Source organism: Vanellus vanellus, assembly GCF_965231255.1.
Source record: "Vanellus vanellus genome assembly, chromosome: 6".
In the NCBI taxonomy this organism is placed as follows: Eukaryota; Metazoa; Chordata; class Aves; order Charadriiformes; family Charadriidae; genus Vanellus; species Vanellus vanellus.
In genome coordinates, this window is record NC_138911.1 from 2526289 (window position 1) to 2539271 (window position 12983).

Genomic DNA, 12983 nt, shown 5'->3' on the forward strand with positions numbered 1-12983 from the left:
TTAGTGCAGGAGAGGCGGTTCCTGCCCCCCGCCTGAGGAGAAGGGGGCGGGGAGCCATGTTACGGGCCTGAGGGAGGCGGGGCCGAGCGGGAGAACCCGTCTCCTCGGACCGAAGAAGGAGGAAGGGATTGCTTAAATTACGAGGATTCGGCGTCTGGGGAAAAATACAGGAGTTGTGGAAGCTACTTTTTGAGTTTCTTCTGTATCCTCAATTATGTGTCACATATACCAAAACAATTTAGCACCCGATTCTCAAAAGCCCACAGCGACACCAGCCCGGTGACAGGGCTTAGGAACGTCCTACATGGATTCTGGGTTTAGTTCGGTGACTTTTGTGTAACCGACTGTAAAAAGCGGATAAACCAAACCGCAATGGCAACACTGATTTTATTTTTTAAAATCCTTTGTTCTAAATAAGTCTTGCTTGCAAAGCCCAGCGCTGTTGGAGCAAACATCATGCCGCTAATGATTTTATAAAGGTACTCCATTTCCACCTCCGGCTGTTCTACGCCAGCGACGCACCCGGTGTCGCTACGTGTCCTTGGGCACTGTCAAGATGGAAAAAAAATGGCATTTGGATACACAGTAGTCCCGTGGAAACAAGAAAGCAAATTGAGCACATACACAGAAAAAACCCAAAACCTTAGGATACGTTATTATCTGATACTAAATTATGAAATCCCATGAAACCGTAGCAACCTTGCATCTCAATAAAACTAGGTAGCTTATAACATTTAAGCTCCGCTGTTTAATAAAGCCACAGTGGTTTGAATGTCTTCTATACAAAATCCCAAGTTGCACAACTGTGGAGCTGCAACAAGAAAACAATTTATCAATCTGACGTGGTTTAAATGCCAGTAATTCAAAACCACAAAATTTGTTCTCAAACTGACAGCAAAACTATTCCTAATAACCTAAAATCTCTAACATTAACCTTCCAATATCAAAGTTGAGCCAAGCTATTTGCATAGATATATTTATTCTTAGCTTTTAATACTGCCAAAAAAAAAAAAAAAAGTTTTGAACTTAAACATTTGAACAATGAAATATTTAAGCCAGGTAACACTGCAGGAAAAATGTGTTTAATACCACTGGACGTATTTTGGGATAAAATATTTAAGTTTTAAAATATAGCAAAAATTTGATAAAACTACTGAATTAATAATCATAAAGGCTGTAGAACAGTATTTTTTGAGAAAGTAAACCCAGTTACCAAGATCAAACCACCGATGCGACAGAAGTGTAGAAAGACAATTCCTGAAGGTACAGGTACGAAATATTTGCTTAAAAGGGAAGGACATAAAACATTTAAATAGATTTATTTTTCAAGTGTTTACATAAGCCATGGACCAATTTGTTTTAAAGGTTGAGTTAAAGAACTGCAGAGACATATATACAGGTATGTTTAAGGCCATCAGAAAATTTAAATCTGACAACTAACTAAAGCATAATTCTGAAGACTTACTTTATAAGGTAGATGCATTACTAAAATTTATTCTAAAATTGAATAGCTTCAAAAAAGGAAATACATTTTCATTTAATAAAAGTCTAATTACTAAAATTTATCTTGATACCAAAATTTCAGGTGTACTCTTGATCCACTATTGGGTATTTGAGCACATTTTTAAGAAGAAATTGGCCACCAGAGTTGGAACTAAGCTATTTACAACCATCTGATTATTTTATGAACACTATAAAGTGGGGAGGGGACAGAACCTAACTTTTAAAATTAATGGGTTAGTAACTGCAGCAAGAACTAACAACAATAAGTTTAATTCAGAACAAAATGTCAAGTTAGGCTGAAGTTTTCCTAACACAGTTCTCTTAAGCACCGCTCAAACTGGCTTTAGGATGTGGATTTTAGAAAACAGATTTCCTTCCCTCCATTAAGGCTTATCTACAGAGCCACAAATAATTTTGTGTTATATTCAAAAACCCTAACAGAGCAGCTAATAGCACCTCTTCCCTTAGACAAACAGTTTAGAAAATTAATTTCTTATCAGACACTCTGCCATACCACACCAAAACTCAACACCACCCAGTGTCTGAAACCTTGTAGGAATAGACAGAAATGCAAGATGCTGCTTTTCAGTTTTCATAAAGTGTATGACAGTTGGGGGCTTGCTTTCACACAGAGGAAGAGACATTACATCTCTTTAACAGACGTTTTCTTTCCCTTTGATGTTAAGGCCATTTTAAACGCAACCTCAAATCCTGAACAGCCAAGGCGCAGTGGTTCTCAAAAGCATGAAACCTTTCCTCTTGGAAAATGTACTGACAGGGATGAAAAACATTTGAATGTAAAAGCAAGCAGTACTTGCAAACCGGGAAGTTTGAAGGACCTTCCCCCTCTCCTTCCCTCCGGAAAAACAAATTGGCCACACAGAAAACACATTATCCTTCAAGCGATCAGCCTTCTTCATGACTATCAGGTATGCTAATCTGGTGTTACATAAGGGAATTTTCCCAAAATTCATGTCAAAGCTCCTTCTGTTAAGTTCTGTCACTGAATATAAGACAGCCAAGATTCATGAGACCAATCAAACGCTCAGATACTGATGTTGCGATGGAACAGTCAAAGAAATTTTAATAAATGTTGTCATTTAGAGATAACCAGAATTAGAAGGAAACTACACAATTTTGCAATGTTTGAGTTTCCAGTAAAGTTCCAAACAATAATTGTAACTGTATTTAAGCATAGATTTAAATAAGGAAACCATCCTTCTAAGTTCAAAAGGAAAGTTTTATTGTTCAGGACCGTTTCCTGCTTGCTCTTCACACGAGGCACTATTTTTTAGGTGAATCACTGGTAAAGAACACCTACCCACCCCATCTGTAGAACTTTGTTGGTGCCAGCTCAAGCAATTAAAAACCTTTTAGTCCCACCCATATTCAGCTGGAATACTGTAAAAATGGGTGCAGAGACTTGAAAGACTAAAATACACAGTCTACTTCATATAGTCGCAAACCTCAACTCGTTATAAATTTGTACCTTCAACTACCTGTTTCAAAACTTTGCATACACTTTATTCAAGAACAGTTTCGCATAAGCAAGAGGGATGATCTTTGTTTTTCAAGATGTGACCAGCACCCACATCAATGGGGCTGGTTAATGAGCAGCGTTCTCATGTCCTTTTATATCCACAGAAAACTTGGGATGGGAGAAAATTGAAGAATACGGCACAATTTTCTCCCATTGAGCCCAAACACCTGTATCTCTGATGTGCCTTTAAAATGAATGATTCTTGCAAAGAAAAAGTAAGAAAAGTCAACTACTCAGCTTAGGCAACGTCAGAACTTAAAAAAAAAAAACAAACCAACAAACAAACAAAAACAAAACCAGGAAGATCAAGATTTTTCTGATCAATTGGGTTTGTACCTTATTCTGCTGGACTACAGAGGTTTTGCCCTATTTGCTTTTAATCATATGAAGTTTATCCATTTTTTCAATATCATTTATCATCTTTTCAATATTTGTCTAGAGTTAAAGCCCTTTCAGTAACTTTTCTCTCAAATGCCATTTGAGAGAAAAGGAAGCAAGCTTGATCCATTCTCCAGGGACACATACGAAGGTAGCCTCTAACCCAATCAAAGAATCTGCCTGTCTAATAAGGTCAGCAAGATATTTTGAGAAGACACATTTTTAAGGTCACTAAGTTCTCTGACAGTTAAAAAGCCACAGCAGAATACATTAACTCGCTATTAACAAGAAGTCGACATTACTCTTCTAATTACTCTGGATGATTTTATGCTTTGGAGATTTCTATACAAAAAAGACAGCATCTTTGAAATAAAACAGGGGTTAAGCTAGAACTCGAGATCTCCACAGCAAAACCCCAAAACCATATTGGTGAACTGTTCTTAAAAAGACAGCCTGTATAGAGGAAGAACATAGAAGTAAAATGTAGGACAAAACTGACCCTCGGAATGAGACAATAGCTCTTGATTTCCAAGTTAAAATATTTTAAGTTGTAGGACTTCTAGGAATGATCCAAGTTTCCCAGACACAGTAACATTAGGCAGAAGCATCTGGAAACTCGAGTGACTTATAGATTATTTACTCAAGAATCCTTGTATTACAGCCAAGAGGAAGACAGACACTGAAGCTGTAAGTTTGTTCTCAAACACGTACCACTGTACATTATCACAGCCCAGCAATATTAATGAAGCCCCCGCCAATAAAAATCTTTATCTCCTCATAGTAGCTGTATATGCAAGGCAGTCATAACTAGTCTGTTACGCTCCCAGAAGAACCAAGTAAAACCACCAAAGAGTGCAACTGATGTGTCTACATACAGGCTCAGAAGTAGCACTTCGTTACGCTTGCTCGTGCTTTCTAGCCACAGGCATTGGGCCTGAAATATCCTACTGCAGCACCTAACTAGAATAAGCACAGCTCACTCCCTGGCATCCAGGAGAGGCTCTGCAACAGAACCAGCCCAGAACTGCCACCGCTTGGCCTCACTATGATCATTTCTTATAACGGTCTTCATTCAAAAGACGACCTTTTTCAAAAGAAATGTATCTAGGAGTGCTTGTGATCTGGACGTAACTCAGATCTAGAGCTAAGTTATGGAGTGAAGATACTTATAAGCTCCCCTGAACAGGCCAGAAAATCAGTTAGTGGATCTATGTGCCATACTGTGACTCAAGGCAATTTTTCAGTATACTGTTTATTAGACGCATGTATTAGAATTAAAGTAGTCAGTGCAAATTCCCAAATTAAACACATCTTAACTACTTGTTTTACTGTTATTATTATAACAGATCTGCCTCTATCAGCATACAGCAGAGCAGCTACTCTAAAGACCGTTTTCATACATGAAAAGTCTTACAAAGTTGTATCTCATTTAAGAGGCCTCTCAACTACTCAGAGTTTTATTAATAAATTTCAGTTAAAAAAAAACCCAACAACTCCAAAACCTTCAGTGGAATGTTCTGATCCATTCAGTGGTCTTTAATTTAGTATGCTGCAAGTTTACTGTCAAACTACAATTAGCTATTAAAGAAGCATCTGGTGTGCAATGGAAAAAGCTGAATAGTTTGTGTTCTACCAACCATTTAAAAAGTAAGCAGATGCACACAAAAATAAACTGAAAAAAAAAATCTTCACCGTTTTCCTACATCAGTTCAACATTAAAAGGTTTGCCTTTTTATTTTTTCCAGTTAAAAAAAGTTGGGACTATTATCTTGGTAATAGCTTCCTAAAAAAAGACATAGAACAGCAACTTCTCACCAGACTGCAGTTTATATCGTTATACTGGTACGGAATGTTTGTAGGCCTTGACAAAAACTGCTGCTTCTAGCCTTCAGCATCATTTCAAGATGACTGGTGTGTATTATCTTCTTCACAAGCTTATCACTTCTCTCAGTAAAAACATTTCTCATTTGTGCTCTTCTCACAGAACATGGAAAAAGTGATATTACCACCTATTTGCGTGGAGTCAAAATATCTTGACTACAAGTTCTGAAAGTTCAGTCCTGATACAAAGTAGAAATGACCCTCTGAATGAAAACAACCTTCAGTTTGGTATGTAACAGTTAAATAACACGTAGCTGTTCTTTGATTTCACCTTTCCACAGGTAGGAATCATTTGATGAGCAATACTTAACATATATAGCACTTTTCTTCTTGCAGGTGCTATAGAATGAAACAGAACTACCAACACCTCTATGGAGGCAGCTATCAATATATTCTCCCCACTGCAGAGAGAGTGCATGTGCGCAAAAGGTAGGCACAAGTGATTTTCCAAAGATTATACCACAAGTATGCAGTAAAACTTGAATAAGACTTGGTATTTTCCAGCTCCTAGTCTTATGCCATTTCTTTTATACATTGCTGCCTTGATGAAAAGTAAAATCCGTAAAAAGAAAGTTTCCCAGAAGAAGTCACAGCTATTAGAATAAAATCAGAAAAAAAAAAAACAGGAGGAGGGTTTACATCTATTCAGGAAAAAGAGAATCTATCAGGGGGAAGAAAAAACAACAAAACAAAAACAACCTTATGAAATGTCACCCCATTACATTAAATTTGTTTCAGTCGTTGAAAACCAGTGTTCCAGGATACAATTTTTATAAACATGTTTTATTTGTCTTGCTTATACCATTAGAACTGTAACTGCTGGCTGTCATTTCCCTTAAAAGGGGAAATCAATTCAAACACATACTGGTGCTTTTCAAAAGATAGCAATTAAAAGGGCAGCAGCAGCGGGCATTTGAGATTTCTTAAAACCTTCAAGGCTGCAGGAAAGACAAAAGGACATGTGACCAAAAGTGTTATGATTATCCATTAGAGATTTCCATCAGTACCGGTATCAGTTATTTAGGTGATAATACAGCAAGGTCAAGTATTAGTGACAGACAATGTGCAAGTCATAAGGAATGATAAAGAATACCAATCCTTACAAAAGTCATTGCTATCAAAGAAACTTAAAAGTGTTTCAAAGAGATATCTAAATACTTCACATCAAATATACAGTGGCTATCCAGATTATATTTCACATTTGTTGCAAAATTTTGTTGAAGTGCCAAATCAAAGCTATTTTTTCTTTCTTCCTTTTTTTTTTTTTTTTTAAAAAAATTACACAATTACATTAGCAGTTATGCAAGCGATCTTAAATCCTTAGCCACAGTAAACAGGGCCCTGGTGATGAGGAGTGCTGTAGCTAAGGGTGCTGCTTCTTTGTCAAAAACGGGCTATAAGCCTATTTGTCTATGTAGGGAAATATGCATCACTACGCATCTTTAACTGTTCAGTGCTTCAATTTAATAAGAAAAAGCTGAAATGCAGTTGCTCTACCAAGCCACACTTCACCTTTTCCATCCTTTCATGGGAACATTAAGTTTTGTCAACTGCCACCACAGTAAATCTTTATGAATTTACAGATTTTATCCAAATTTGTTACATCACTTTTAAATGTCAGAAGTGAGTCTTTGCTTTTTCCTGCCACTTCAGTTAACCATGGATATTGGATCACCCTGAAAATTGCCTTTTTTGCTTTACTCTTAGCAAGGGTGAGGAATCTGAATCTCATGTGCAAGGCTCAAGATGATGCTTAGGACAGAACATGCAGAGTAAACGTTTCGTTCCTTTCCATATCCAGGTAATATAAAGCTGGCAACTGTAGTCCTGTCATTATGGGTAATGAAAATAGTCCCTTTACAACAAACTTCCTGTAAGGGAGAACAAATAGATAATAACTCTTCTGGTAACATGTATAGTACACTGGCCAGTGTGTTTTTGGCGTTTAATGTAATCCTGTGAATTTCTTTAATTCACTTGCTGAGCATTCATTTGAGGCATCCCTCTGTTTGGTCTTGGGGGCCCTCCACGACCTAGAAAACATAAAAAGGCACTTGAATTATGCATGAAGTCAGGTTGTTTAAAAAAAATCCCTAAAAGTGCTGGTCTAAACTGGGTAAAAATTCCCAGGTTTGTATCTAGACTATATATGGTTCTAAAAACTTCAAATCAAAACTCAACAGCACGTAACCTGCCTTTACACTTTTCAGCTCTATCCCAATGCTTTTTTTTCCCCAGAACTACAAAGTTGTAATCACTTCAAGTAAAAATGAAGGAAAAAAAAAATAAATCAAGTCATGAAGATATGAACATCAGACTAAAAAGTTTCGCAGTAATTTAAGGAATAATCCGTTTACTGTATTTTTAAATATGAGCTAACTAATCATGTTTTAATGAAGGAATAAAAGGATGGAAGTTAAGAGACTGCCCATAGCTCACACTTGCAGTATGTGAGAATTGTACGTCACTTGGGAAATCCCTCTCATGTTTGCCTGCGTATCCCTGACAATGAACCTCAAGACTTTTCTTCATTGTAGTTGCGTTTCCTAAAACACACTCTCAGTTTCACCACAGTCTAATACTATGCTGAACTTCAGGCTACAGTTCCACACTACAGGGCTTTCAGTATCAAGACAGTCAAAGACAGAACTCCTCAAAACCAAACTACCACACGGTGATTTCACGGACAGTGCAACACACAGCCTTGAGCTGTCCTCACTGACAAGGCTCTCTGGTGACAACTCAAGATTCTCATGGAAATGTCTGTATCAAGACAGAAGGGTCTCATCACCAAAAATCTACTAAAAAAGAAAAACCCAACCGAACCGAACTGTGGAAATACTGTTGAAAATAAAATTAAGAAGTTCAACTACAGTCTCATTATGTATGCAGAGGGGGTTTTTTGTTTTCTCAGATGAACACGGGGCAAAGACTCTCATGAAGCTACAGGACAACACACCTCCATAAGGTGAAAGCAACATTTCTGTAGGGTCAAGGAGCATGGAGGAAGTTTTGTATCCTTAGATCAAGAGACCTCCATAACAGATGCAGTAGGACATCTTTTAGCGCAACAGAGTAACATACAATTTTTAAGGCTGACAGCCCAGCTCAAGCCCAATGTCTGCTTCATAAACAAGTCTTACCTGCAACCTACTAATGCACCTAGTAAGCAGATATTAATTCATGATAAACCCCATAAAAAAAAAAAAAATCACTTTCCTAAGGCTTTCATTAATAAAAGGGAAATAAATAGTTCTGTTACATTTAAAGTGTCAAAAGCAATTGTTGTTTTAACTTTTAAAAGAATTCCTCGTTCAACAGCCCACTAAACTTCCACCAAAAGTTCAAAGGATCACAATATAATTCCAGTCAATAGGGACCTCAAGAGGTCTTCCAAGTCCAACCTCCGTTCAAAAGCAGGGTCAACTACAAGGTCAGAGGAAAGTAAGCTTATTCTTCAGTTGTGACCTGCTGAGTGAGGTTGCTTTTTAAATCCAGAACTCTAGAATGTGGATCAAAAAAATTTCCATTCAGCCCAAATCAATTATTCACTACTCAGGAATTACCTCTAGGAGCTCCCCGAGGTCCACTTTGTCCAGAGCCACGTTTGAAATTCTGTTGATATCCATCCTGAAGCAAAGAAATGAAAATAAGTTAGACATAAAACCTGGGCATTTGGTTCTATTTCAGGAATCTACTAAATGCCAATAAAATAAGGAGCTTTTAAAACAATGTGCACTGACAAAACACTTGTGAGTTCAACATATAGCATTTTATTAGTTTAAATTAATCTTAGAAAAATAAATTCTTACTCCTACTACTACCCAGCAGGCATAATAAAACATACAACAACAAATTCTCTCTCCAGTTACAGGATATGTTGTTCAATATAAATAAGAAGTGTAAATAGATGTATTTAGTGTTCAAATTTTTCAAACCACACAGAGGTCAAACAGATGAATTTGCTGAAGGACCAGTCAATAAATGAAGAGACATTCTAACAGCAGGATCAAAATCTGTCATCTCATTTGCTTATAAATACTTGTTCAGGGATATACAGAGTTAAGACATTTTCCAGTCAGTCTAAGCTTTGAGCAAACTGAGCGTACTTCCTTCAGAACAGCAAAATTCTGCGCAAATTTCAGAGTAATATTTCAGCATTGTAGAAGACAGCCAATCCTAAACAAGTTTGAAAAGTTAATTTCAATGGATTTACATTCTTCTTTAAGTTTCTTTCTCACAAAGCTGTGAAAATAATTATGTTTAACGAAGAGTCCATTATAATTCACTCAACTTTGCTCTGATTACTAGACTAATTCCTTTAGAGACCAATCAGCCGAACAGAATACATTTCCCCATTATAACCGGTCATTTAATATTCTGCTGTTTCTAAGTATCTGTTCAGTACCTGAAACTTATGTCTTCATTAGCAATAAACAAAGTCCTTGGAAAAGTTTTCACTAATAGATTTGTTTGAGTGCTTTCATTGACAGGTCCTTTTTAATTCCGCTTCTAGACTGTCACAATAGAATGGTAGCTTACCCGCTGGTAGTTTGAATAATCCCGAGGCGCATTAAATTGGGGCTGCGTGTAACCACTGTTTGGAGTGTTGGAAAAGGAAGGACGGTAGCCATCATATCCTCCTAAGGAACAGGGTACAAAAGTCTTTCATTTGGAAATGACAGCCTATTACTTTATGCTACCATATAAAGAAAAGCAGTAACAGCATTTTACCTAAATCTGAGAGAAAAAACCCTTCAGTAAGTACCGTTTATGTGCAAGTCAAGCACATGTGTGCAACATTGATGCCAACACTACTACAAGAAACAAGAACGAGGACCTAGTAAGAAATGGGAGGAGACAGCAATCCAATGCATTGCTCTAGTAATTTGAAGTTTGATTTATATAATATTCAATCCAGAGCTAAAGGTAATACTAGGGTCTAAATGCAACAGCTGTGACCTGCAAGGCCACAACAGCCAAGTCTAGCAAGAATCTGCTCCTGAGCCAAGACTGTCCGAGCGCTGGGAACCATGTCCAAGGACAGCTCCAGTTCCAAGGGTCTAACACACAGAGTCCAGATCAATTTTAAGCAGACAAGTAGTGACCACTGCATTCCCTACTACAATCAGTTGTATCTTTGTTATACAGGTTTCTCCTCTACTCTCTAACCACGAGAGGAACAGATCACACCGAAAGCACACAGTACTGTATCCATTAGTCTAATCTCAGAACACATCACAAGGAAATGGTCTCTATCTCCTGTTCTAACATACACATCTTCGTAACATTGACAGCCATATATAATAATCCCCAGGAATCATGAAAGTTCTCTCATTTATCTAAACTAGAGGAATTCCTTCGGAGTAATGACTTTGGGACTTTTTTGTTCTTTTATTTCTACATTATCCAGCCTATCCTCAATATGATGAAACATGGATTTCTTTAAAATACACTGCTTCTGTCATAACTGGAAATAAAATACATTTTTGAAATAGCATTTGGCATCTGAATCCCTCACTTGATGGCTGTGAAATTCTGTTGGGGTATTTCTATGTTTGCTTATACTTGAAGTAGATGCCTAATCAAACTAACACTAAGCCTTCCGCACAGAACAGAAAACACGCTTCTTTGTTTACATCCTCGTAGGAAGCCTAACCAAACACCTAAAACATAAGTTGCTTAAGTTCGCTAAAGCAAACAGAATTTTACTACAAGTTTAAGTATAATACAGAAATACTACTACAGTATAAAACCAACAGTTGGTCAGTTTAACACTTGGTATCTTGAGGCGGTTTCCAGGAAGAAGTAAGTAAAAGTCAAATGAGAGTGTTTAATAAAGCTGTATACCTCTAAATCCATTTGCGGGTCCCCTGTAACCATTCATTAAGCCACGAGCCCCACGTGATCCACCACGAGATACTCCTCGACTGTTATAATAAGGCTGACTGTTGCGTGGAAATCCAGTATTCTGTTGGGGAGGTTGCTGGTGGTTACCCGCCACTTGATGGGTCTGGTCCGGGGAACCATGGTAAGTACCAACCACTATATTGGAAATGGGGAGAAAAAATGGAATATAAAATCCTGTGTTTATTTATGTTCCCATATATACGCTGTTTGAATTCAACATTCAAAGCTTTGAAATACTGTTGAACACATCAATAAACACTCACCAACTCAAAGAATAATCTGCAAAATTAAGTAGCAAGTTTACTAGTTAGATATCCCACAATATTAGAACAAAAAGTAGAAAGTGATTCAAGTCAGTGTCAAGAAGTCTCTAGTGTAAGCTCAGCAACAAGTATTCCTAAGGCAGGTACAATTTTCCTGTGCTACTTCAAATTCTTTAAAAATCAGCAACACACACTCTAGAAAAAATAGTATGAGTAAGCTAACCCACTTCTGTAATTTCCTCCCCTCTGAACTGGCAGAAAGCCACTAAGAAATCTTTGCCTTCACTAACTAAATTCTGTTAGGTGTTGCTGTGCTAAAGTGGAATAGGTGGGAACATTTTACCAGGGCTGCTGTTTTCACTGTACAGGCTGAGGGATCCTTTCTTTATACAGGGCGTGTTACTCAAAAGGCAAGAGCAGACTGCATAGCTTGAGACTAACTGCATCTTTGAAGTACGGTATGCCACAACATCTTCACTTTACAGGAATCGTCAGGAATGAAGCAACCCGAGGGCCACAGACTCAGTAAGAGTAACAAAAGATGGGAGGGATTCTGCATGCAAGAGCAAAACAGCTTTAAAATTTAACCCGATAACAAATGCTGAAGTGAGATCTCAAAGAAAATTTGTTAAGTGATAAAGCCCCTCTCATATGCAGGGAAGGAAGATTTTTTCATCACCCACCAGGGAGCACAACTTTACGTCTACTTCACTCAGCCACAGAGCACTATGGAACTTCTGCAGAAATCCTCCCTTCTCCTCAATTTCCCATCGATTCTCGTGAAACGCATGAAGCAGTCATCCTTTTGATTGTTTAGTTAGTGTGCAGGTTTTGTTCTAAAGCTACTGCATTTTCTGCATATCAACAGCTACATTTACTCAGCTGCTATATAAAATTAAGCATTTAATATTGCATGGTCCACCTTCAACACCAGCATTCCCCAAACTGTCTTTCTGCCACATGCTGTATACAGCTCAAAAAACATATAGATAGACAACAAACTTGGTTCTGTCTTCCCATGCACACACCCCAATATCCCCCACTTGCAAAGACGACAAAATTCAAGCTCAGTCATCGAGAAGATGGATCAGGCTCTTTTTCCTTACTCCACCTCCAGTAGTTGTTAGCATTTCACCCTTGTCATCTGTCCTGTGTCCTTCACTCAAAAATCCCTCTCTCCATCTGCAAATTTCACCTCAGGGGAAAGTGAGAAGAGTGCTGGGAGAACAATAGCTTTGTACATAAGATTTTTTAAATTTTTTTTAAGTTTCTAACTTGGAAAGCATTTTGCCTGCTGTATTCAAACACTGTCTAACTGATTTCAGCAAAAGGTTCTAGATCTTTATGAACCTTACATGAAGTGTGAGAAGCAGTCCATATTTGCTCTCAATTCTAGCTTACTATTTCCTTTATAAAATGTTATGTCAAATAGTACTCTTTTTTTTTTTTTTAAAGCAAATTTAAGGCTCATCCAACCTTAACATCAGCAGAGCAAGTACTCTGCTATA

The 12983-nt window shown here is 37.6% G+C and overlaps 1 protein-coding gene across 4 annotated transcripts in view; it reads right to left on the reverse strand.

The window, feature by feature from the left end:
- Positions 1 to 432: 432 nt before the first annotated feature.
- Positions 433 to 12983, reverse strand: part of CAPRIN1 (cell cycle associated protein 1) — a 42889-nt gene continuing 30338 nt past the window's right edge. For 3 of the 4 annotated variants that reach the window (XM_082485458.1, XM_082485459.1, XM_082485457.1), the window contains 4 exons: positions 11153 to 11347; positions 9845 to 9945; positions 8869 to 8932; positions 4654 to 7335 (listed from right to left, as the gene is read on the reverse strand). In XM_082485458.1, the coding sequence (XP_082341584.1) occupies positions 7271 to 7335; positions 8869 to 8932; positions 9845 to 9945; positions 11153 to 11347 (425 nt within the window). In that variant the 3' untranslated portion in view covers positions 4654 to 7270. Of the gene's footprint in view, positions 549 to 4653; positions 7336 to 8868; positions 8933 to 9844; positions 9946 to 11152; positions 11348 to 12983 lie in introns of those variants that run through there. The other variant, XR_014269330.1, reaches the window with a different exon arrangement.